The 27375-nt window shown below is 40.1% G+C and overlaps 1 protein-coding gene across 2 annotated transcripts in view; it reads left to right on the top strand.

Moving 5' to 3' along the window:
- The window catches only part of PLXNA4 (plexin A4), a 636841-nt gene that overhangs the window by 498144 nt on the left and 111322 nt on the right, over positions 1-27375 (top strand). For both annotated transcript variants that reach the window (XM_003771610.3, XM_031939072.1), the window contains exons 9-10: positions 474-588; positions 19743-19943. In XM_003771610.3, coding sequence (XP_003771658.1) covers positions 474-588; positions 19743-19943 — 316 coding nt within the window. The remainder of the gene's footprint in view (positions 1-473; positions 589-19742; positions 19944-27375) is intronic.

Below are 27375 nucleotides of genomic sequence, written 5' to 3'. Positions count from 1 at the left end.
CAAGTCCCAAGATAGAAACATAGAAAACGAGAAGTAATTGAATGAGAATCTCTAAGAAGTAGGACCATAGGAGGTCAGGGCTTGCCTAGCATGACCTTCCTACTTGCTCTTCAGATATAGATGTGGAAGGCATCCTAGTTCAGTGGAAAATGGGTGTCTACGGCCACAGGTTTGAATCTCTACTCTATCTCTGACTATGTGACCCTAGGCAAGTCAGTTAGCCTTGAAGGAGAAGAAATTCCTCTTTTGTAAGATGAGGGAGTTAGAGTGGACAGCATTGATATATTTCTTCTTCATATCTATTACTCTCAGAGTGCAGTGGTGAATAGGTGATAGACCTGGTAAGGGGAGCTTTCTGTTCTTATAAAACCCAAACAATAGCATTAGCTAGAATGTAAGAAGCTTTCTTTTGGGTTTAAAGGGTCCTACTGATGTCCTTCTCTTCTTTTTTTCTCTTTTGTATCCACGTCCAGGTGCCTGTCCTGTGTGGAGAGTCCCTATCGTTGTCACTGGTGCAAATACCGCCATGTCTGTACCCATGACCCCCAGACCTGCTCCTTCCAGGAGGGTCGAGTGAAGCTTCCTGAGGTAGGGCTCCTCCAGGTACCACTAGGAGTAGGGTATCACAGGAAAGCAAGAGGAAGCAAGCAAAACAAAGTCTTCAGGGCTTTGCCTCTTCCCGAGCATCAATGACCAATCAGTTCTGAGATGATGATTCCCCATGACCTGGTTCTCCCTGAGCATCAATGACCAATCACTTCTGAGATGATGATTCCCCATGAGCGGGTGCAGAAGAATCAAAAAAACCAAACACACACTGTTCTGCTCTACAGCCAGTCTGGTTCTTCTTCCAGTTTGGGGAGGTTCCATTTCCACTCTAGCTTAGAACAAAACTGATAGATTGAGTCCCAACATTATGGCCCTCCTGGGGCACCAGTGAGCTTCAGAATCACTCCAGAGAACTGTGTTCATTCTCTACAAAGTTCGGGGGGGAGGAAAGGAACAAGAAGTACAAAGTACAATTATGAAGGCTGTAACTATGTACATAGTCCAACAAAGTTTATAATTTAATCTTTAGGCGCCAGCCTAAATTGAATTGAAAAGAAGAACAATGGGGCTGGTGGTTACTGTCCCCATCACCCTTCAACAACCTCCCCACTGCTTCTCCAGGCTGCCATGATTATGATCAGAGGTGACAGGAACAAGGGGAAGGGATAAGTGCCATGTGTACAAGTTCTGTATTTTCTCTAGCAGCCCCAACAGTTGTGGACTCAACTGGAGGGAAGCCTGAGCTTCCTAGGACATATAGCAAGGAAGCAGCTGGACCTAGCCCAGTTTGCTCTGGAACTACCATAAGATAAAAGTCAAATCTAACTATTTTTAAGGGAGTGGGGAGTGAAACATGATCTCTCTGTGGCAAATATCTCTCCTAGCTGTAATTTGTCTTATGTTATTCATCCATCCATCCATCTAGGATTTATTGAGCACTTGATAGCACTGTACTAAGCTCTGGTGATTCAGAGATAAAGAATGATAGTCCCTGATTTTCCAAGAGCTTACCTTCTCTTTTAGAGGGGATGGGTGGAGATCCATGCACACAAGGAAATGGGTGGTTGTATTGATGATGCTGACATCCTCGGCATAGCCAAGGACAACCCCCGATTCGCAGGGGATGCTGCCTGGGGTGGAAAGAGCTCTTCCAGCCTCCTCCTCTTCTTCAGACACCCCCTCCCTGCTCCTAGGGACTGGCCAAATGACTGACATAGAGGGTAACCTCTTCTGCCCCAAGGAGGTCTAGGTACCATAAAGGAAGCTGAGAGGTTGGAGCCTCCCACACAGGAGTCTTCATCCTGCAGTCCCTTCAAAGTTCCCATGGAGGTGAAGCTCTCAGGGCTTCTCTTCCACAAATTCAAAGGATGGGAATGGTGATTCTGCTGGAATCAAAGGCAGGGCAAAATTTCCCTAGGGATGAGTAAGGCAAGGAGGTGACTGAGAGACGTCTGCCCTATAACAACAGGTATCCATTTCTACTGACAACCTCATTTTAAAAGCACTAACCAGAACAGTTCTATGTGATGGGGCAAAGGAGAGATCCAAAGAATTATCTCTAAGGAAGATTTGAGAAAGATGAGAATACTTTTATCTGATGGGGGTGGGGGAGTGGTCAAGGAAGGCTCCCTAAAGGAGGGTATATTTCAGAATTAAGATGAAGCAGGCATATACTATACACTTTTATATGTGTGTGTTTATATATATATGTGTGTGTATGTATGTATATATGTGTGTATATATTTATATGTATGTATATAAATATATGTTCATATATCATATATATATGCTATTACATATTATATACTATATTCTGTGTTTATATATATATATATATATGTATATATATATATATATATACAGAGATAAAGAGAGGAGGGAGGGAGGAAGAGAGAGAAAGAGAGAGACTTATAAATAAAAAATAAAGAGAGAAGGGAAAGAAAGAATGTGATAGAAGAGGAAGAAGCTGAAACAGGTGAGAGAAAAGAGATTTGATGAGAGTTGTATAGCCATTTCTAAGTCTCCCTATTTCTTCCCATTTTACTTTTTTTCAAACCAGATTTCAGGCAGTAACCTTTGATGGATTTTCAATGGTAGTACTGAAAAATTCTATACATTGTTTTCTGCTTAGTCTAAATGTTCCTACAAGGTAAAGACTCAGAGTGAGATAAAATCAAATCAAAGTATCACAGATGTAGAGCTGGAAAGGACCTTCAAACTCACATAGGTCAACTCCCTCATTTCAAGAGAGAGGATACGAAGTCCAGGGGGTGAGTTGATTTGCTTCCAGTCACAAGGACTAAGTACTGGAACAGAAATTTGAAACAGAGACCTAAGAGCCAGAGCTCTTCCTTTGAAAGCTCTTCAAAAATGTTGAAGTTGTTTTATAAATATAAAGCACTATTATTTATTTATTATAGTGGTCTATACCACTCAGAGCATCTGGTAAAGTACTTTGCCTAGTATAGCTGCTTATTCAAAAATAGCCTGCTGAAAACAAATCATTTTTTTTAATTAATCCCAGCTGAATTCACTGTGTGAAATAGTATGGCGATGCTCTAAAAACATCCCTGAAGTCAGAGCCCATTAACAAAGCTAGACTCCTTCCCTTCACTTTCCAGGCAGGATTCAGATTATACCCTCCTATGGAGGGGGTGTAGGCTAGTCCATCATCCCAAACACAACCATCCCTGGGAATGACCGCCCTATCCCGATACTAGAAGGAAAGAAGCTGAGAGAGAGAAGGAGCCAGTGAACATCCCTGAAAAGCCAGCTGGAGTGAAACATATCCTTTCCCCGCTCTGAACCTGCTATACTACAGGAGCATCTATAAGAGTTTGCTGCAGCCAGACAGTGAGGAAAGCCAGAGGCTTGTTCCTTTGTCTTAGCCCTGGATGGGACAGGGGAGGGATGGGTACTTTAATTATGATTCCCCATCAGGCTCTACTCAGGCAAAGAAGTGGAGGGTTAGAATCGAAGTTCATTCAAAGAAAGTAGGGAATTTCAAAGGATGATTGGTGATTCATTCATTCAGCAACGAACCAACATTTATTGAATACCTGTTATTAATAGGTGACATTTATGTAGTCAAGCAATATTGGCTGAGATGATAATGAGCTGCATTTCTATGGGACTGTAGGGCTCCCTAAATGCTTATGTCCAGGTAAATAGAGCAAGTATTATTGCCCAGTCTTGTAGATGGGTAAACTGAAGCTCTGAGAGAGTGCGCGATTTGCCAAAAGTCACCAAGGGGGAAAAGTTGGGTCTTGAACCCAATTCTTCTACCTCCTCATTCCAGACCTCTTTTAATTATAACAAGATGTTTCTCTCTCTGTCAGCCACCATGCTAGGAACCAAGGAGGTCACAAAGACAGATGATGCCGTACTTTGATGTTAAGCTTATAATATATCAAAGGAGATAAAACAGACATAAATAACCATGGATAGTATGTGGCAAGTGCTGAAAGAGTGATAAAATCAGCATTGTAGGAGTTCAAAGGTGAATGCTCATTTCTGCCTTTCCAGCTGGAACTTGAAGAAATAGAAGATTTCAATAAATAGAAATGGAGGATGTGTTTTGTAGTAGAGAAAGGGATGATAAGCAGATAGGCAGAGAGGGAATCATTTCAGGTAGAGGATATAGCTGAGCGAAAGTATTGAGTCAGGAAAAGGCTAGATTTGTTCAATGTCGATCGGTCCAGTATGTATTTAGGAACACAACACCTTGCACCATTGTTTCCTTTTCCACCAAATCTGTTAAAGCCGGATTACAATGAGAAATGCACTTTTTGCTTTCTCAGTAATCATTCTGAAGATCCCAGGGAGTGGAGATGGAAAGAGAAAGTCTGTTATAGAAACAAAAAAATTAGAAAAATAAGTGTTTTTAAGGCATCTTGCCCGCCCCCCTTTTTTTTAAAGGAAGGAGTAAAGAGATTGCCTTTTAAAATCCGAGTATGTAGGGATAGGGATAGGGTGGGAGTAGGTGGGAGGCCTGTAGAAAACTAAATATGAATTCTTATATGTAAAAGTCTATTCTAAGATTCCATTGGATTCAAAGAGGAAACAAAAAACAAAACAAAAAAAAACCATCAAAAATGAACTTAAACTCTGTAGGAAAACTCTGGTTGGATAACACATTAGATTCTTGATTGCTGGGTGGTAGGGATTCAAAATGAGTCTGGTTAACAAGAGGTCACAGAATCTCTTGTAGTCCAGTACCTAACATCTTTTTAATATTGCTTAGGTGCTATATTGTGATAGGGACTGGAGAATAAGCTAAGTGGCTTGTGAAGGTCCTCTCTGGTATTAGCACTCCAGACATGAATACTTGACTAGGCTTTGAGACTGTTTAGTTCCCCAAAGAGAAAAACATTGCTAGAACAGAGATAAAGGGACACTTAAAAAAGAATATATCTAACAGAAGGTATTGTACATAGAACAGAATATTCAAGTAACAAAATGGAGGGAATAATAAATGGAGAAGATGAGAGAGAAATAATTGAATTATCTACAGGATTTCAAAGACTCCCCGAGTATTTAATTATCTTGAAAGAGATTTTCATCTTTCTGCTTTTATCTCCTTGTTTTTTCCTCTTTTTTCTAGTTGTTAAAGATGTATTTGTGTGTGTTTTAAAAAAATAAGAGAAAATACATAATTGTAGGGGGTGGAATGTGTGTATATACACACATATATATGTTGATATGTGTGTATGTCAACACCTACCAAGTGCCCGGCACTGTGCTAAGTATATATATGTATATATATGTGTGTCAAGCATTTATTATACACCTACTATACATCAGGCATTCTGCATATGTGTGCATATAAAATGTGCACCTATTTCTATTGCATGTTTTTAAAATTAGGGGAAAATAAATAAATGTGTGTATATATTTCAACAAATATTAAACACCTACTACATGCTAGGTACTGTGCTAACAGCATATATATAGTACACATATAGATCTATACACATGTGTATATAACATGCATATATACATATAGTAGAGTGTGCATATATAGAAATTCTCACATATGTATATGCAACCTTTTTGAAGATCTGGCTGCAGATACATGTACACATATAAGGATAACACAAAGGAAAGTGGGAGGTTTGCACCTGATAATTTAAGGTCAGAGGAGAGGAGAGAGAGAAAAGGGAAAAGAATCTACTTCTGCTTCTTAAACTTTGGGCAGATACACCAGGGATTCCTCTGGAATAGTAGCATCTTCTAAGGCTTAGAGAGAAAGGAGCATGAAATCTGTGTCAGTATCTGACAGGGAGTAGCTGCTAGAAATTCTCTGTGTCTTAGAGAAGACTGGCTATTAGAAACCCCCAGAAGGATATTGGGGGAAAACAGGAGAAAAAACCTAGACAGGAGAAAATGATATGAGAGAAGAGCCCATTTTTCCCTCTAAATCTTTCCAGCTGGTCTTGTGTTCTTATTGTCAAGTCTCAGAGCTCACAGTGCAGTAAGAGGTTCCAGAATAACTGGGAGTCATATCAATACCTTCATTATCACTCCTGGCTTTAGCTAGTTTTGATTCCTTTTCTTCTAGAATATTAGTTTATCCAAAGAATTACGATTTTGTGGTGCGTTTCCTGGAAGGGATTTGTACATTGTAAGTCTACCTTGTGTTCTATTTCACACCAGGATGCTTTGCTCTGGTTTTGTAAAACAGGAAAACAATTTGTTGTGTACATGTTAGATGGGGTAGGGTATCTGGCACAGGAAACATTTAAAATTCTAGATGTAGGGGTGGAAGGGGTTATCAGAAGCCATTCAGTTCAAGCCCCTCATTTTACAGATGAGGCAATGAAGACTCAGAGACATTAAATGACTTGCCCAAGGATTTGAATTAAGAGTCAGTGTATCCCACTGTTCTCAGCTGACCACTTCTACATAAATAATCATGTACTATAACTTGTTCAGCCATTTCCCAATTGATGAGTATGTCCTTTCAATTTCCAATTCTTTCCTTCTACAAAAGTATGGGTATATACATACATATATAGATGTATGTATTATATCCTTTTCCCTTTTCTTTGTGCTCCTTGGGATATAGATTTAGTACTGATATTGCTGTACTAAAGGGGATGTTTTATAGACTTTTGGAGATAGTTCCAAATTGTCCTCCAGAATGGTTGGACCAGCTCACCATTCCATCAATGGTAAAAATTCTACTCAGTTTCTTGGGACACGCTGTATAAATGTCAGTTGCTGTTGCTATTTGTTATAGTTCTTATTAGCAAGATCCAATCCCCTTCAGCTGAGCAGGGTGTAAAGTGACAGGATTACTGTTATATTCTTGGACTAGATCAGTCTACACTTGGGGGAGATAGAAATGTGATGAGCGAATACAAAGAAGGGACCATTGAGATTGAGGGACATTGCAGGCATATGGAAGGCAGAATGATAATAAATAAAAGTGTTGGATTTTGAGTCAAAAGACTAGAATTTGAATCCTGGTGCTTTTGTGTCCTTGAACAAGTTATATTATCTCTGTAGGCTTCAGTTTCATTATCTTTAAAATGAAGAGGTAGGATGATCTGCTTACTCTCCTTTCTTCCAGCTCTGAACTTAGGATCTTTTGATCCCTTCTTTCATCATGGGGTATCTTGAAGTGTTACCACTTTTGTCTAGAGTTATATCCAATGGGTTTCCCAAAAAAGGAGAAGTAAATATAATGAAGCCATATTCCAGATCCAGTCCATAGCCACCCATCTGAATTGTTCTGGCTGATTTCCTCCATTTCCCATCCCCAGGGGAAGCTGCTCTCTGGGCATGGGGCATACATAGCACCCTGGACAGAGTTTAGACCAACCCTGCTAGACATCAGAAGAGGCTCGTGGCTCATCAGTTATATGAATGGTCTATAGGTTTTAATTTCCTTCTAATTCCAAGGGAAAGGGATCCAGACAGAAACCTTTTATTAGCCATAAATATTGCTGTCAGGTGTCCTTTCATCTGGACCGTGCTTTCTTGCAGCCCCTGCAAGGTTTTCATCTTTGTGTCTTCCACTTTCAACACTGGCTTTGTTGACAGCCACAAGAGACGTGAAATTATCTCTTTTTTTCCCCCTGCATAAAGAATACATTCAGGTGGAGTTATTGGTCCAGAACAGAGGACTGCTTGATCATTGTTGTTACTATATTAATGATAATTATTCTGGCATAATTATGCTTATTATAAATAGAATGTTCAATAACATATGCCGGTTATCGTAACTGTATTCCAAATTACAAGTGATTTTGTTATGACTGATGATGAAATTGTAATAAGAAGTAATTTGACTTCAGCACCAGAAGCTCTGAGGTAGAGGAAAATGGATAAAGTTAGAAAAGATCTTTACTCAAGGCTGGGGAGTGGTATACCAATCTAGATTGACCAGATTGACAGAAATGTCACACACACTTGTGGGAAAGAAATAGAGGAGAGAGAAAAAGCAGAGAGACCATGATCCAGTGGTGACAAGCCATGATCAAGATGTTCTCCCAATTTTATCAGTAAGGGAAATCCAAACTCAGGATAAAAGGCAGAAACAAGAATAATCTTCTTTCTTTGAGAAGAAGCATAATATGGTAGGAAACATGTAAATGTGCTCAATTCAGAATCCTGATTCTGACATTGACTAGCACTGGGATCATGAGTAAATCATGGATTCTCTTTGACTTTTAATTTCTTCATCTATAGAATGAGTATTATAGTTATACTACTTACTCCTTGCTTTTACTGTTAGAAAAATAATTTTTTAGCCTTAATGCACTATAGAAATATGAATTGTTGCTGTTATTACAGCTCTTGGTCAACTTCTCCCTCTGTGCCATCTAGGATCCCCCTCCTTTGACCCACTTCCCACAGAACAACATCTTAGGGGTGAAGTCCAAACTTCAAAGGGCTTTGGTCTATTCAGATTTGTCTCTCATAACACAAGTCAGTGATGGAGAGCTTCCCTGGAACTCAGAATAATAATAATAATAATAGTATTGGAGTCCTGAAAAGAACTGTGATTAAATCAGCATAGACAGCTCCTGGTATGGTAACCTCCTCTGCTGAACATCTATCCTATCTATGTTGAATAGAAAAGTCCTGGGGAACTTGAGATACATAGGGATTAAGGATTCACCCAGGATAATAGAAATGGTTCCCGAAGATTTAAATTTATATCTTCTTGACCATAGTCTACAAATGTGGTTTATGGGGTTGGAATAGTCATGGACTCATAACTCTGAAACTAAAGGAGATCTGGTCATGTTTGTTGGAGGAAGTTCTGTACTAGGAGCTTGTTATTGTTCAGTTGTTTCAGTGGTTTCTGCCTCTTCATGACCTCATTTAGGGTTTTCTTGTGAGAGACTAGAGTTATTTGCCATTTTTTTCTCCAGTTCATTTTTATAGATGGGAAACTAAGGCAAACAGAGTTAGATGACTTGCCCAGTGTCACACAGCTAGTAATTGTCTGAGATCAGATTTGAATTCAGGAAAATGAGTCTTCCTGACTCGAGGTCTGGTGCCCTATCCACTGTGCCATCCATCTACCCTATATTAGGAGTATCCTATGTTAATGAATTTTAAGCAATGTTATGTAATAATTATAATGGTGATTTCTAGCATTTATATAGCCCTTTAGGGCTTATAAAGTGCTTTACAAATATCTCATTTGATTGTCACAACAACCATAGGAGTCAGATATTATTATTTCCCTTTTCTAAGTGAGGAAACTGAGGCAGACAGAATAAGTGATTTGCCCACAGTTCCTTAGCTAGTTAGTGTTGGACTCTACTTGTAAATCCATGTTTTTTGACACTATTCCTAGAGAAACTTCCCTAGAGAAAGAACAGCCAGAATATTCTTTTGGGCTGGGGAGTAGGAAGAGCATTTAAAGGGTCCTTTAAAAATATCAGAGATTAGTGTTTTTCATAAAAATTTTCAACAAATATTCTACAAGTGACCTCTTTAATCCATTATGATGTGGAACAAACATCCTTGTCTGAAAGTCCATCCTTTTATCTAACTAGAATCCCAAAAATTGTACCCTAAACCCCTTTCCTCTTATTTCCTTCTGAATAGAAATGAAGCACAGCTCTATGGTAATCATTTTTACACTGGTAGGTTATTTTTGAGCCCTCCTCCAGTTTTTCCTTCCCTGGACTAAATATAGCATATTTCTTTGTCTTTTCTACGAAGTACAGACCTTTTTTTAGATATGTTCATATTCATTTTCATAACATCCCTAAGAATGAGAGAAGGAAAAAGGAGAAAGATTGTCCTGGCCATTTATCAGAGAAAACAAGCTAGTGACTTGGTCAGACCTACATAGCCAATGACAGATCCACGGATAGAAGGCAGATAAGCTGGTTCCCTGGAACTGGGGTACAAGCCATACCTTGACCCATTCCTTCTTCAGGCTTCATGTATTCAAGGCTAAAGGGCTGGAGGCTTCAAGGAGCCCTGTGTCAAGTCAAACGGGTGCCCCAAATTCTTCCAAGTATTGCTTTAGCAACTTCTGTCTCCCTTTTTCTTTGCAGGTCCCCAAGCTTCCTTGTTCTTTCCAGATCCCCTTTCCTTTTCCTTCCCCTCACTGATTTTGTGGGATTTATTTTGGCTCCAGTGTTATCTCTAGTACAAGTGACTTGGTTTTTTTTTTTTGTGTGTGTGTGTGTGTGTGTGTGTGTGTGTGTGTGTGTGTTTGTTTTGCTTTATTAAGAGAGCGAGAAGTATAATTAGCCTGAGTCCATGCTGGCTTGGCCAGGAGTCTGCTAGTCAGTGACCCTCTTCTCTCTGAATTCTAGTCAATCAACTGTCTCAGATCAGGACCCCCCAGCTAATCGTGAAGATCAGAAGCGGGAAAAATAAAGTTCTAATTTAATTACATAAACTCTAAAAGTTCCCCTTCCTGCAACCTGGACAAATTCTACAAACTTTACTATGCTTCAAGAGACAGAAAGATAAGTCAAATATAACCCCTGTCCTAGGGTAGCTTCAAATCTAGCAGAGGAAATAAGAGAGGCACACAAACAAGTAGTAGTTAGAACATCATAAATGCCCAGAGAGGATCTGGATAGAGTTGGAAGAAGCTCTACAAGCCATTATAGCAAACCCTCCTCATGTTAGAGTCTGAGGGAGTGACTTCAGGAGCTGATAGAGCCCTGGCCCTTTCACTCCAGAACCAAGACTCCTTCCCTTGTTCCACAAGATGGCACAGCATACTAAAGTGTTTCCCAGGAAGGAGAAATTATCTAGGAATAGGAGATGAATATCTGCAGGTTCAGGGAAAGAGACTGAAAGGCTGTGACATTCTGAGTTAGATGTAAAATATGAAAAGGAGCTCATGAGGCAAAGCTTGTCTGAGAATTGGAAGGAATCATAGTTTGCATTCTGGAAGCAGAAGACAGAATGAACAGGGTCCAGTTGTTCAACCGACACGCATTTATTAAACACCTTCTGTGTTCCAGGCACTGTGCTAAATACTAGAAATAAAAATACAAAGAATGAAACAGTCCCTACTCTCAAAGAGCTTTTTGCTCTAACAGAGCATGACTATGGCCACATACAGAGGGAATATAAAGAGAATAAACACAAATAAAGACAAAAGAATTCAATACAAGCTTGTTTGGGAGGCAAGGAATTAATAGCTAAAAGATTAAGACAGAGTTTCTTTTTCTTTCTTTTTTTTTCCCAAGACAATTGGGGTTAAGTGACTTACAGCTTATAAGTGCTTCTAATGTAGGTCCTCTGGACTCTAGGGCAGTGTTCTATCCATTGCACCATCTAACTATCCCGAAGAAGGATTTCTTGCAGAAGACATCTTAAAGGGTTTCAGTGGTACAAATTAGAAAGAGTGTAGGAGATAGAAGGAAGCATTATATGAGACAGGGCTGGCTAAGTAGATTTGATCCAGATTAAGGAAAGCCTCAGATGCCAATATAAGGAGTTTCAACTTTATTTGGAGAGTAGTAGGGGAGCCATTGATTGCTTATAAACAGAAGAGATGTCTTTCAATGTTTATGAAAATTAATCTGATCGTGATTTGTAGGAGAATCAGAAAAAGTAGAAACTGGAAGTTGACAATCCAGACAAGAGTTAAGGAGGGACAGAAAAATGTTAGTGGCAAAATAACGAGAAGAAAAAGATGGATACAAGAGAAGAGTATAAGAATGCCCAGCAGTTAATGGAGTCCCTTAGAATTTCTCAGAGGGAACACCAGAAATCTAGGATTTGGCTGCTCCAGAAGCCCTATCTCTAACCTTGGTCCCTCACCCCCTCTTAAGGGGTGAAGGACAATCTATTATTCTCTTCAGGTATCCCGTTATTCTCTCTGGTCTCTCCAAGCTTCCTCTATCCCCATCAATCTCTTGAGCCTTCTTCCCATCACGCCCCTATAAGGTTATAGGCATTTCCCCTCTGTATTATTACTTGTGCTCTCTCTATAAACAGGCAGATCATAGATCACACTAATGGCATTATAAACTTGGGGAATGTGGAGGAAATATATGGGGTATTAAATTTTTTTGTCTCGAGGCATGATGGGACTGGGGAGGCAGGTGTAAATTTGGGAGGAGGTGTCTCCCAGAAGAACTGACACATCTTGGGAGATTGATGGAGCCCAAGATGTCTTTTGGAAGGAACCCCTCTCTCACTCATTTCCTCAGTCCCCCGCTAGAGCAACATGCCTCTCCCCTCCCTTTCATAGATCCCTCCAAGGCCTGTGCATTTGAAGTTAACTTTGATGTTACAAGGAGGAAAATTAGAGCAGTGGTCAGGTCACCACGTCAGAGGCTGTAAATCAGGAGGCTCTGGAGCTCAATAAGCCAGCCTGCTCCCCATCCCTGTCCCTGCCCCTCCGTCTCATGCTAGTACACGCTCTTGGAGTTGCAGTTCATCACAATCCGCTCATCTTTTTTTTATTTCAACTATTTAAGTGGACAGCATCCTCCCTTTCTTCAGTACCTTGTGGAATATCCCATTTATCTTACAATGTGCCTCCCCATCCTTGTACATACATACATAGACAAATACACCTCTAAAATTAATTTTCAACAGCTCTAAATTTTATATCTTATAGGTGCATAATCATTTTCAAGTCGCTCCCTTTATAAAATGAAGCCTCCTTGTAGCCCTAATATTTAGCACCCTGACTACATAGAAAGCATTTGGCAGCTGTTTGCGGAGTGACACAGGGTTATGCAGTGATTGGAGTCCTGGAGCCAGGTTCAAATCTTGTCTCAGTCTCTTTATAGCTGTGTGGCTCTGGGCACTCCCTCTGCCTTGTTTCCTCTTCTATAAAATGACCATAACAGTAGCCTCTCAAGGGAGATAGCTGTTGTAAGGATCAGATGAAATAATACATGGAGAACACTTCCTAACCCTTAAAGTCTATACAAGTGCTACCTGTTATACTAATTTTAGAGGCCCATGAATCTATGATCCTTCTCTGGACCTCAGTTTCCATATTTGTAAAACAAGAACAGTCTAGTTCAGGGAATCTTTACCTTTTTTGTCATGGATCCCTTTGGTAGTTTGATGAAGCCCATATATATGGAGCCCTTTCCATCCTTTGTTTTTGTGTGTGAGGTAATGGGGATTTAGTGATTTGCTGTGATCACACAGTGTTAAAAGTCTGAGTCTGAATTTGAACTCAGATCCTTCTGACTCCAAGGCCAGTGCTCTATCTATGTATGGTACCATCTAATTGCCCTTGGGGAGCCTTTTTCAAAGCAAACAATGGTTGGTTGTTTATCTCTGAAGGAAATGCGACATCTCAGCATTTAGTGAAAATATTTTTTTTTTTCTGATCCAAAGTCTTAATTCCCCTGAAATCTATCTACAAATTCCAAAGATTGCCAGTTAAAAAATCTCTGGCCTACATGACTTCCAATATCTTTTCCAAATATAAATCTTTTTCTGTAAGGATGATCTCTCTGAAGTTTCTATCTGGATGGGCATTTGTGGGTTTAAATCAATTCTGAAATGTGTGGGATTGGACAGTCCACTTCCCCTCCAAGTCTCACTCCCACAGCACCCAGTTCTTGCCAAAGTCCCTTTTAAGATAACTCTATTCTCTGCCCTGAAGGAACCCGTGTCCTAAAGAATAGCTTAGATAACCTAAACTTCTCCAGAGTGGGAGGAACATAAGTCTTAGCTGAATGCTTGGAAGCTTCTAAGGGGACAATTCAGAGAGATGTATTCTGATGACAAAGAAGTCTTATTTCTGTGCTTATTATCATTGGTACATAGACTGAGCCCCAGTATTATGCTATAAAAATAATAATAATCCTTTGGATTCCCAAAGTTTGTTGTACTTCTTAAAACCCTTTTCTACCCATATTCCCTGATCCCCACAGTAATATAAAAAAGTGGGCAGGGTAGGCATTTTCCTTCACAGTTTACAAATGAGGAAACTGGTAAGAGAGGTTGAATAATTTGTTCAAAGACTAGAACCTGGGTCTCAACTCCTGGTTCAATATTCTATCTATGTATTATTTTGCCTTTGAATAAAAGTATATTAAAATATGGCGAGATTCCTTTGGGATGGCTCCAAACCACTGGGCTGCAGAAAATAGTCGATTTAAGTAGCAGCTTGAACTTTTACCAATGTATTTTAAAAAGCCAGAAAATGGGAAGGAAGCTGGTGTTTTCCTGGATCTAACCAGCTTATACTTAGTGGGGAGAGAAAGGATATTGTGAAAAATCAATGGAGTGGATGGAGGGAATAATAAATATCATTATTATTACAATAGCATCTGATATGATAGCTGCCTAAATTCTTCATGACTGAAAGCCAGAAATCAGTGCAAAAACTTTAAGACAAAATAAGAGCATTTTTTTAGAGGAAGAGGGACAGAATGGAACTTGAGTTTAATGACCCTGTTCCATTTGGATTTGGAGAACTCAAGGTAGACTGAGGGAGATGTTAGGATCACAAATTTACAGCTGGATGGCACTTCAAAGGTCAATTAATCCAATTCCTCCATTTTATAAATATAATACATTTATAGTATATAAATATTAGTTATATACACACACACACACACACACACACACACATATATATACACACACACACACACTCTTAGTCTTCTAGGACTCACAGCAGGTCATATAGAAAGTAAATGTGAAAGGTAGAATTGAAACCCATGTCTTTGTTCTAATTCCAAACTAATCCTCAGCAAGAGGGACATAAAAAATGATAGGAAAGACTATAAAGACAGGATATGGGAGGCTGAGACAAAATGTCAAGGCTCAGAAACAATGTTTGGTGAAAGCAAGGCAGGGGAGGAAAACATTCTGAAAGAAAATGGACAACCTGAAACATTAAGAGAATGGAAAAGTGGAAGCTGAAGGGCTTATTTTACAGATGAGGAAACTGAGGCAAAGAGGATTAAGTGGCTTGTCCAGGGTCACACAACTAATAAGCATCTGAGACCAGATTTAAACTCAGCAGAGTTCTATCCACTCAGCCAGCTAACTGCCCTGCAGAAGTGGATGACAAAAGATCAGTTCCTGTGGAAGCCCATCAGGCTTGCTTGTACATGGCTTTGATCCTGAAGATTCAGAGTGGGACAGGTTCAGAATCTGGGAAGATGGGGTGGCTGGGTGATGGAAACGGCCTCTTCGTGCCTTATTGCCTTAGAAGAGGTTGCCATTTTACATTTCAATTAAGAGGTGCACAGGGGTCAATCTACAGCACCAGCAGAAGAGAATCTACCCAGTCCAGCCTCTACCACATCAATTATTATTAATGAACTTCCTCTCAGAGCAGCCAACCTTTTTATATGCAAACTAAGCCTTTATGGGGCCAGTGGCAATCAGGGCTCATTAATGGACTCATCTTAAGTCATGGAAGGATGTAATGGAAGGTGAGAGGAGAAATGGAGGCTTACATATCTCTCCTGAGGGTTTGCTTCTCCACCTCTTCTGGATTGTATCCAGCTAAGCCCCCCGGGGCTCAGGGGCCAGCCCACCATGAGCTTAACAGCTTCCCAGACTCAGCAAGTTCTTCCCTCGGGTGAGAAAAGTCCACCCTTACCTCACTTTGTTGAAGATTTGCCACCCTCTGGAAATGTGCTTCCTAGGTCAAAGAGCATTATATAGTAATGGTATTGCCTAATTCTCCAAAGTTAGAGTCAGAATTCCTGATGACCTTGAACTATATACTTCAGTTTCTCTTCTGTGAAACATGGTAGAATCCAATGGGCCTCAGAGAAAGAACTCTGGGTGATGACTAAAAACCATTACATTGAATTCCCAATCCCTATATTTATGCCCACCTGCATTTTTGATTTCCTTCACAAGCTAATTGTACAATATTTCAGAGTCTGATTCTTTTTGTACAGCAAAATAACAGTTTGGTCATGTATATTTATTGTGTATCTAATTTATATTTTAATATATTTAACATCTACTAGTCATCCTGCCATCTGTGGGAGGGGGTGGGGGGTAAAGAGGTGAAAAATTGGAACAAGAGGCTTGGCAATTGTTAATGCTGTAAAGTTACCCATACATATAACCTGAAAATAAAAGGCTATTAAAAAATAAATAAATAAAAATAAATTAAAAAAAAAAAAAAGAATCCAATGGGCCTGCCAATGGACTCTTAGAAAACAGCTCCACATATTTGATGCTTCCCTCCTTCCTCCCTCATTCCTTTTCTCTTTTCCTTCCTTCCTTCCTTCCTTCCTTCCTTCCTTCCTTCCTTCCTTCCTTCCTTCCTTCCTCTCTCTCTTTCCTTCCTTCTTCTCTTCCTTCCTTTACTATCTCCTTTCATTCTTTCCTGCCTTCTCTCTTCTCTTTCTTTCCTTTCTTGCCTTCCTTCCTTCTATTCTTCCATTTCCCTCTCTTGCTATTTCAAATTCAATATGTTCAATTTGCATCATCTTTCCTACACAATATTTGCTTTATGACCTGATTCCTTCATTTCTGCTAGTATTCCCATTACTTTCTTGGTCAGCCATGCTCAAAACTAATATTCGTTGTTGATTCCTTCGTTTTTCTAACTTCCCGTCCCCACATACACAGCAATCAAATGCCAAATTCTTTTAGTTTTTTCCTTTTGCGTTTTCATTGCCCTTTCTCTAATTCAGGCCCTCATTAGCTTTCCCTGGGCTGAAACAGCCTCCTACCTGTCTTTGCCAGCCCCAGGCTTCCCTTGCACCTCCAACATCATCCTCCACATTACAGAAAGATTAACCTTCTTCTTAATACACAGCTATGATCATCATACTCCATGGCTCACAACCCTTCAATGACTCTCCATTGCCTACTAAAGTCAGTGAAAGAGACTGGCAGCCAAAGCATCCCACAAAGTGGCCCCAAACTCCTATTCAAGTCCTCTTTCTCCTTCAGGTACTTTATTCTGAAGCCAAATTGGAATCCACTCTTTTCTGTCTGTCTACCAGCTGTCCTCTGTGCCCTCTCTCCCTATTATCTTCCATCGATTGAAATCCTACCTGCCCTTCAAGACTCAGCTCAGATATCGCCTCTTCCAAGAAGCTGTCCATGGTCCCTTGTCCATGTCTCTAGCAAAGTAATTCCCTGTTCCCACAAACCATTATAGTAAACATGGTGACTAGTGATGGAGTGGGAATGAGGGGGAAGACGGGCATGGACAATGGGCATTACATTACACAGGGGCTAAATACTTCAGAAAAAATATTGCACAGAATGGACACACCTCTGTGTTTTTCAATAGCTCAGGTGCCATGGAGGGGCTGTTAGAATTCAAGACCGACAGACAGACAGAGACAGAGAGGCTGGCTTTACAACTGGAATGTTGGGGCTGAAGCCTTGTATGTAATCACCCCTCCCCCCTTTCTTTTCCTGCTGGTCTTTCCAGCTCCTGGGGCTCCTCTTTATCTCATCCTCGGATAATGGCATGTGCAGCCTGGAGGGATCAGACGTCTCAGAGGGGAGATTAGTTTAATGGAACTGTGGATCTCCCCCTTCAGCAAGCTTGCTCTGCTTGGTGGCTTGCAGATAGATCTCTCAGTTGGTGCACTTGTTCCTATGTATGTTCATGTTCTTTCTGCCACCCCTCTTCTCCTCCCCCCCTTCTTTATCTCTCTCTCTCTCTCTCTCTCTCTCCCTTTCCCGGTCTCTCTTTCTCTATCTACTCCTTTCCTCTCCTCCTCTCCTTTCTCTTTTCCTCTCCTCTCCTCTTTTTTCTCCTTCCCTTCTTTTCCCCTCTCTTCCCCTCCCTCTTTTTTTCCATCTCCTTCTTTCCACCAAATCTACTTTTCCTCCTTACTTCTTCTATGCTTAGAAAAGCCAGAGAAGAATGAGAGCTGAAGGATAGCCCAGCATTTGTCCTTGGGGGTTTTTAACTTGAAGTCTATAAAATGTTTTGTTTGTTTTTATATTTTGATAGTTATATCTGAATACAATTGGGTTTCCTTTATCAGGAAATCAATAATGATATTTTAAGTACCTACTGTGTGCTGAGTCCAGTGCCAAGAGCTACTGATAGATACAAAACAAGATAACAGGGAGCTCCTGTTCCAGCAAAGCTCACAATCGAATGGAGAGGAGGACATGTTAATAACTACAAACAAGCCATGGGCAGGGTAAATTAGCAATAATCTAAAGAGGGAGTGCACTAGAATTGTGGAAGGCAAAAGTGGAGCTGGTATTTGTAGAAATTCTCTTTTATTTTATATCTTAAAAATATGATTCTGAGAAAGAATCCATACTGTCAAAGGGGTCCAAGCCACAAAAATGATTAAAAACTCCTAGTTTGGGTTCACCTTACAAGAAATGAGGAAAAATAGCACATTCTGGGACTGTTCCAGACACCCTTCTATACCTTTTACCTCTGCCAGCCTCTCACAATTGACTTTCTTCCTGACCTACCCTTTTGAGGGGAAGCAGAGAACAACCAGGAACTAGTGGTGGGTCTATGGGGAAATGGTAATTCTTCCCCCTGGCCTACATACCTGTCAAGTGTCTGAGCATCCTTAGGGATAAGACCCAATGTAAATAATTCTAAGTCTCTTAGGATTTTGATTGCTAATATGGCCAGGAGCCATCATTCTTGGTGTGCCTAGCAGAGAGCCCTGGAGGGTGGTAGTCTAGGGGACAGGACAAAATGGCATGGTGTGATTTATGCCCCTCAGATGTTATTCCAGCAAAGTTATTAAAATCCTCTCTCCTTCCAAAGCACCTTTACCTCCCCTGAGAAAAGAATGTGAGGCACATACGCATGCTCAGCAGAGCCCCAGGAATACTCATCTATTTTTCCAAAAAGGACTCTGAAATACAGGAAATGGAGTCTTTTTGGCCACTCATATCAACCCTTCACACTATATCCTGAAGTCCCCATATGGTTCACCCTTTATATCCTTGGCCAGGGCTTTATAAAGCATGGAATACCACACACAGTCTTACTCCATTCATCCCTGCAATCTCATCTTGTTCCCACCAAGTATGTGAGGAGATATGTGTGTATGAATATATCTATACATATGAATGTATGTATATATATGTATATATATATATATATATATATATATATATATATATATGAGAGAGACAGACAGACAGACAGAGAGACATGTATATCCAGAAAGGCATAAGATATGGTAGAATGAATACTTTCTCTGGAATCAGAGAACCTGGGTTCAAACCTTAACTCTACTGATTATTATCTCGATGACCGAGCCATGTCAGTTAATCATTTCTTTGGGCTTCACTTGCTTATCTGAAATGAGGGAGTCGAACCCACTGCAATCTTTGATATCTAAAGCTATGATCCTCTGATCTTAATATATGTATTTCCTCTTCCATCTTTCTCTTGCTCTGGTGCTCGCTCTCACTCTTGCTCTTTTTTGCTCTTTCTTTTTCTGTTTTTCTCTCTCTCCTGTTGTTTTTCTTGTATTTCTGTCTCTTTCTTTGTCTTTCAGTGTCTGTCTCTCTGTCTCTATCTTTGTGTGTCCCTGTCTCTTTCTCTGTGCTTCAGTTTTTGTGTCTTTTTTTTTCTCTGTGACTAGATTAATGGTCAAGCAACTGAATGGATATTTATCTGGATCCCATTTCTTCACGTGTTAAATAACGGGAACAAGATGATCCCCTTGTCTCTAGATGTCCAGTCTCTAGGAGAAACATATCAGGGACAGGGACTATGGGGGCAGGGAGAGAAGGAGCTTTCTTTCATGGTTAACATTGGTTCCCCACCTGATCTCCTTTCTTTCTGCTCTCAGGATTGCCCTCAGCTGCTGCAAGTGGACAAGATCCTGGTGCCAGTGGAAGTGATCAAACCGATTACCCTGAAAGCCAAGAACCTGCCCCAACCACAGTCGGGTCAGCGGGGCTACGAGTGCATCCTCAACATCCAGGGCACCGAGCAGAGAGTCCCTGCCCTGCGCTTCAACAGCTCCAGCGTGCAGTGCCAGAACACCTCTGTGAGTGCTACACAGGCTTCTGTCCTTCCCCCACCTCGGGCCCAGAGTCACCTTTCTATTGTCCCCCTTTTCTGGAAGGATTTAATGCAACTCCCCTCTTCTCTGTGGCTCCATTCACATACACACACAAGACAGAAAAAGAAACAGAGAGTGAAAGAAAGAGAGAGAGAGAAAGAGAGAGAGAGAAACACAGAGAGAAAAAAAGGAGAGAGAGAGACACAGACAGACAGTGAGGGAGGGAGGGAGAAGATGGCTTCATTCAAAATAATATCTGTTGTTATGACAAGAATATTCTAAGTGAGGTAGGGGCTGAGGCGAGGAGGCAGAAGGAGGAAGGAAGAAAGCCCTAGAATTTATCGCCAGGGCCACAGAGCCCTATAAATGTACAAATGATTTTACTCTAACTGTGACTGGACTCCCAGGAGAGCCATTATCGTTGTCCTCCAGTACCAAGCATATGGAGGCCATTGCTTGCACCTTCCTGAAGCTCATCATTTCTCATACCCACTCACCTGCATGGGTTAGCAGATGCTTTTAAGGAAGCCAGGGTTGAGAGCTGCAGTCCTTTGCAAGACAGCTTACAAGAGCCGCACACAGATCAAAAAGAACATTTACCCAAAGCCATAGACTACATCCCCAGGTTGGATCAGCCCTCCCTTCACCACAAGGAGCACCAGATGAAAAACCCCCTGAGGAGGATGAACCTTCTCAGAAGTCAAATTAACCATAGGATGGACCACAGGCAAAGAGGCAAGGAGGTGGGCAGTGGATAGAGCTCTGGTGATTTACTCATGTCCAGATCTCCATGGTCCCATTTGGGGTTTTCTTGGCAAAGATACCAGAGCAGTTTGCCATTTCCTTCAGTTGCTCATTTGATGGATAAGGAAACTGAGGCAAACAGGGTTAAATAACTTGCTCAGGTTCACATAACTAGTAAGTGTCTGAAGACAGATTTGAACTCATGAAGATGATCCTGCCTGATTGCAGGCCCAATGCTCTATCCAGAGTCAGAGTGACTCAAGTTTAGTTTGAACACCAGACACTTCCTGGTTGTCTCACCTTAAGTAAGTCACTTAATTTCTGTTCACCTCCGTTTTTTTTTTTTTTTTTCATCTGTAAAAGGGGGTAATAAGACTTACCTCCTGGTTCTTAAAAGGATGAAAAAGAGAGAATATCTTCAAAATTCTTTTCAATCCTCAAAGTACTACATATATGCTAGCTCTTATTTAGAACTTGAAGAGTCTTTTCAGATCATCTGGTTCCATCTCCTCATTTCCCAGATGAGAAAACCAGAACCCTGGGAAGTAACTTACCCAGGATCACACATAAAGTAAGATAGATTGAGATAATCATACCAGAACACGTCATTTGGGTTTGGAGGATCTGAATTTACATCCTGGTGTCCATCTTTGTAAACATGAGCTTCCCAGGCCTCAGTTTCATCATTTGTAAAATGAAAGGGTTAGAGGACCAGTTCTGGAGTCCTGCCAAAGAATTGGTAGCCTTCAAGATTCATAATGAAACATACATTTTTGGGACTTGATCAATGCAAAAATGATTTTTTCTTATTTATGTATATTTGTTACATCTGTTCTGTTACAGAATTTTGTTATTTTTTAAAACTCAATTTGAGGAAGAGAAAGATAAATACTTATTAATTGGCAAAAATAATATTAAATTTTAAAAATATAATAAAATGGGGATATTGGATTAGGTCTTAAAAGTCAATCCAAGTTTGAAATCAGTGCTCCTAATGACTTCTTTTAGACACATATCTCTTATTTGTGAACTGAGGGAGAAGGGGGATGAACAAAATGACCACACCATCCATTTTAGCTCAATCTGAGGTACTCCTTCTGTGTGAATCACAGGATCATTGCTTTGTAGAAAAGCACTTTTTAAACCTTCCAGAGTTATACAGATCTATTTAATTACTATTAGTATGGTTATCATGGTGGTATACAGAAGGAACCAAATTATCCACCTGCTTTTCTACGTGATAATCACCTAGACTTCTGTCCACTGACTACATCAGGCACCCCTTCCTAGTTATTTATGTATCCTCACTCCAGTCTATCTTGGTTCCTTCACGTCTAGCTTTTGACCTTCTTATCTGCCAACAAACCTCACAATCTCTCCATTTCTCCTCATGTGTTTCCTTCCATCATGTAACACCAAGTGCTCAAGAAAAGAAAGATATTCGACACATAGCCATTCCCCCATCTGTCACTGGCTATCTGATAGGAAGGATCACAGCGACTAGGTTTGGGGATGTTAAGAAGAATGGAGATTTGTTAGATGATAGCGATAATATAAATGTCACAGAGTTATTGATGAGAAGCAAAGAAAGAAACTGAGGCACAACTAGGGAAACTGACACTGGATCATGCAGCATGTAGGGTTCTGAGCCAAGAAATGATCTTAGAAACTTTTAACACTACACAAACCAATGAACAAATTTCTATGGTTCTCTGTTCTCTCTTTCTTTCCTCCCCTAGCTACCAGAGTGCTTTCTGGCTAAATATATAGCCCTGCAAAAATCTTGAAAACAGAAAATGTTAAACACTCTCCATTTCCCTGATAAACCCTGAGGCCTGTGGAAGAGATTTGCCTAATAACTACCTCCCCAGCCATAAAATCCCATGTGGGGAGAGAAAAGCCTAGAGAGCATTTAGCCTTCAAGACTGTTAAGCACAGATCCTTATTTTCTTTTTTATGATAAATCCAATATATGTATACATATTTATACAATTATTGTGCTGCACAAAAAAATCAGATCAAAAAGGAAAAAAATGAGAAAGAAAACAAAATGCAAGTCAACAACAACAAAGTAAAAGTGCTATGTTATGTTCCACACTCAGTTTCCACACTCCTCTCTGGATACAGATGGCTCTCTTTATCACAAGTTCATTGGAAATGGCCTCAATCATCTCATTGTTAAAAAGAGCCAAGCCCATCAGAATTGGTCACTGTAAAATCTTCTTTGTTGCCTGGTACATGGATCCTTATTTTCTTAGGGATCTAAATACTTTAAGGTTAATCTCTCTAAACACTTCTCAAAGGTTCAAGGCTGAAGCTATGGTGAGAGTAGAAGGTCTGTCTTCTTAAGTCAACTCCTCTATCAAGTGTTCTTCAGACACGAACAGATCTCTCCTGAACCACTATTAGAAATAACAATAATGACTAAGCTTCTGAAAACATTTATAGATCATTTAGGCAATTTTATTTGATCATTGTACCAGCCCTTTAAGGTATTATTATTCCCATTTTATAGCTGAAGAAACTAAGATAAAATGAGTCCCATGGATCATGAGTGACTGAGGCAGGATTTGTAAATGCCATGTTCTTCATATTACATTAACCATTCCAGGTGCTACTAGTATGATTCTTGTTAAATCACTTAGTCCCAAAGGCTTAGATTATTTGCATCTTGTAAGAAAACTAATAACAGTGGTGTGGCTTACAATCAGCTTTCCAGGGGAAAAATATACATAGGTTACACTTTTAAATTTAATCTGTTACTAATGTTTTATCCATCATTTTCTTAAGTCTAGACAATTAAGAAAACAATAAATCAACCCCTGATGTGTAGTCTTGATGATTTCCAAGATGTAAATGTTCACACTTAAATTTAACCATCAGCAATAACCTGATATAAGCCAAGCACAGCATATCCTGCAAGAGAAGTCATGTTGAATCTACTATTTCTGTGAAGCTTCAACTTTTGTGCAGGCTTTTTAATACCAAGGGCATGCATTTCCCAAATGCCCGAGGTATTTCCCGCAGATAAATGAAATAATGGAAAGGATTCTGGCTCAAGTCTAATCCCAGTTCAGCCCCCAGCTAGCTGTGTGATCTTGGACAAATCACTTCATTTCTCTGGATTTCTGCCCCGTTCATCTATAAAATGAAGATATTTGCTGGGGTAATCACTAAGTTTCTTTCACCTCAGAATTCTTTGAATGAGCCTTCCGGTTATCACTAAGGAAATTATCATAATATGATAATGAAAGAATGTAATAACAACAACAGTAATAATAAGCCATACAAGAGTTAAGACTCCTCGTTTGCTATGATTTCCTCTGTGGGCTTGGGTCTACTCAGGTGTGCACAGGTGCTGCAGGTATGTTATCCCCAGGCTTAGAAAGGAGACAGCTGTGGCTCACATGGGTACAACAATGGCCATTTTCATTTCCGGAGATCTAAGAGCTGTGAGTAATGAAAAGTCCCACATGGAGGAACTTTTTATCTGGGGATGGATGCTATAAGACAATACAAAATCCTTCTCCTGTTCATAGACGGAGAATTAGTCAAGAAGTTGATCCAGTCAGGTAGCATTTATGAAATGCCTATTATGTCCAGGAACTGTCCTAGGCTCTCCAGATGCAAAGAAAGGAAAATAGAGGAGAAAACATACAAAATCTGTCCCCCTAAATTATGGATTCAGCAATGATGTTATGGCAAATAGAGTTAACTCACGAGGCCAATCTGTATGTATCCAGTATCTAGGTCTTGCACTCCTACCCTTACTATATTATACTGATATATGATATAGCTAAAACCAATTTTTTTTTCTCAGAACCTCTGCTTACCCACAGGTAAAGGTCACAGATAACCTGGTCGCTTCCCTATCCTTTGGGGACACAGTACCAGGAATGGTACTTCTGCTACACGTTCTGTGAGGCTACTATTTCTCAGATTTTAGAATTTACTCTCCTGATTTTATTTTATCAAGAGTTTAGAGATTTTTTTTTGAGGGGTTGGGAACTGGAAGGTAAAAAAGTGAAGAGTCTGAGGGGAGAAATCAAAGGAGGAAAGGTGGGGAGGGACTCAAAGCAGGAAATTCTGGTGGAGGTTTTCCCATCCAAGGTCATACATAGATTAAGCCATCCAGAGGCCGGATCCTGGCGCACCTGACCTTGATTGAGATGCTTAACCCCCTAGTTCCTGAGGTCTCAAAGGAGCTGTAACAGCCTCCTTAGCTTGGGGAGGGAGGTTGTTCAATTAACTGTCCAATGATTGCAAAGAGCTATATAAATGCTAAGTGGTCTGTAAAGGATGCAGGGAGGGGGGGTTGGAGGCAGGGTGAGAAGGTGAGGGGCCTCCCAGCTGTCAAAGAGATCCCGAACCCTGAGTAGGGGAGACAGCAATGGCACCGGGACATCCATAGAAGAAAGAAAATGTTCCCGGAAAAGAACTTTACTGGAGAATGAGATGGTGCATGGGAGGGGGGGGGGGGTTAATTAGCTTATCTAAATGTATTTTACAGCCATTGCTCCTGAATGAGGTGGGGAGGGGAAGCCTTCTCTTCTTGTTCCTTGAAAAGAATGTGTGTGTGTGTGTGTGTGTGTGTGTGTGTGTGTATGTATATATGTTTATGCATATGTGTGTAAATGTGTGTATATATGAATATATATGTATATATATACATATGCATTTTTCTTGTTGTTCTGTCTTTTTTTTAATCATGTCCAATCCAATCCAAACCCCAAAATGTATTTGAGGTTTTCTTAGCAAACATATTAAGGCAAATAGGGTTAAATCACACAGCTAGTAAGTGTCTGAGGATGAATTTTTAACTCAGGAAGATGAATCTTCCTAATTTCAGATCTATGCCTTGTGTCACCTAGCTGCTCCTAGAAACCTATGCTCATGCATACGTACAGTATATATATGCACATATATGATGAAAGATATAGATACAAATGTATTGATATATATTACATATATACACACATATACATGTAGGCATATCTGTATATATTATATATGACCATATAATAGTTTTATATATAGTATTCATGTTTATATGGATATTTGCCTCATAGCAACTTTCTGCAATAAAAAATTTGTATCCCATTTTACAGTTGAAAAAGCTAAGTCCCAGAGACTTAAATTACTTGTCCAGGGTCACACAGTAGTAAATATCAGAGTTAATATTGAAATCCATATGTCTTGATTCAAAATCCTGCATCCCCCCCTCCTGCCCCATACCATGCTTTTGTATGTTATTTTTGCTTGTACATTAGTGTCCGTGAGCTTGCCTGCCAACACACTCCTATCCCCTTCTGCCTCCCTTATTGTATGTACCAATTGACAAAGAATCTCTGTGCCTCGATGCCCATTTTGCTCTTGGCTTTAGCAAGCTTCCACTTTGTCAGGTTCATGACCCAGAATTAGCAACGGGTTTCCAAGCCTGACTTGGCCATGAATGTAGTAAACGCCCTAGCGAAGTGTGTCAGAATCAATAGAAATTGGAGCCACTAAATGGTATCTAAAAATCCCAGCGGGATCTATAATGACTTAGAAAACTGCATTTTAACATTATCAATGTTCTGTTGTATTTTTACTTATTTTGTTAAATGCTTCCCATTAACATTTTAATCTGCTTCAGGTACACTTGGGAGCTGAATGTTTCTGTCCTAGACACTTCCCATAATCAGGGCAGTCTTTCAAGTCATACCCGAGCAGATTCAATTTGAACCAGAGCTCGGCCAGTCCACCCCAGCTAACCACTGAGCTGGAATAGCAGGAATAAGTAACCTGTATGTGCTATCAGAATTTGAGACAGAAGAAAATTACTCCTCCATAGCCCACCTCCTCTTATGATCTTAAGAATGAGAGCAAGAATTTAATAACTATTTTCTGATCCCTGGTATTCTATCATGTGAAGGGTATTACTAATTGTGCTGTAAAACATCTGGAGCTGATGAGCTCTGTAGGTTAGATCCTAGTACATATCATCTTGCAAATAGTAGGTGCTCAATAAATGTTTTCTGAATGAAATAGCACAGATGAAGCTAAAACAATGGCATCCCTAACAACCCATCAATCAGTAAACAAACCTTTATTAATTACAAACTATGTGTCACATGCTACATAGGAGGTGCTGGTGATAAAAATAAAAAGAATTAAATAATTCATATTTTAGGTAGCTTTATGAAGTAAAAAGAGAATAAATTCAATTCAATTAAAGGCAATTCAACACAAGGCAGGGCAAGGGTACTAGCTGAAAGGCAGTGTACTAATGGGTGAGGTGATAGTGGGTGAAAAAGGAAAGGCTTCATGTAGAAAGTGATTCATGACTCAATTTTTGAGGGAAGAAAAGAGTGAGGAGAGAATGAGTTCCAGGCAGAGGACATGGCCAGTGCAAAGACAGGCTCCTGTGACCATCCGTCAAGCCTGCGTCAGCCTGGACAGTTGCAAACCCTACCCTTAGATATGTTGGGAAAGGAAATTTTATAATTATTTTCAGAGATTTCTATTTTCTTACATTCAGATCCAGAAAATCTCTGCTGCTGGCCACCCTTCCCTAATTTCCATCATGCTGTAGACGAAGAGGATGCTGTTCTACAGGAGGCCAACAAAACCTGACCCCTGGGCTGTTTTCCCAGGAGTGAGAGGTTTCTGTTAAGCCATCCCACGTGTTGGA

This window comes from Sarcophilus harrisii, chromosome 5 (genome assembly GCF_902635505.1).
Source record: "Sarcophilus harrisii chromosome 5, mSarHar1.11, whole genome shotgun sequence".
NCBI classification, from domain to species: Eukaryota; Metazoa; Chordata; class Mammalia; order Dasyuromorphia; family Dasyuridae; genus Sarcophilus; species Sarcophilus harrisii.
Note: the sequence above shows the minus strand (reverse complement) of the source record. Positions and strands in the feature narration are given on the sequence as shown.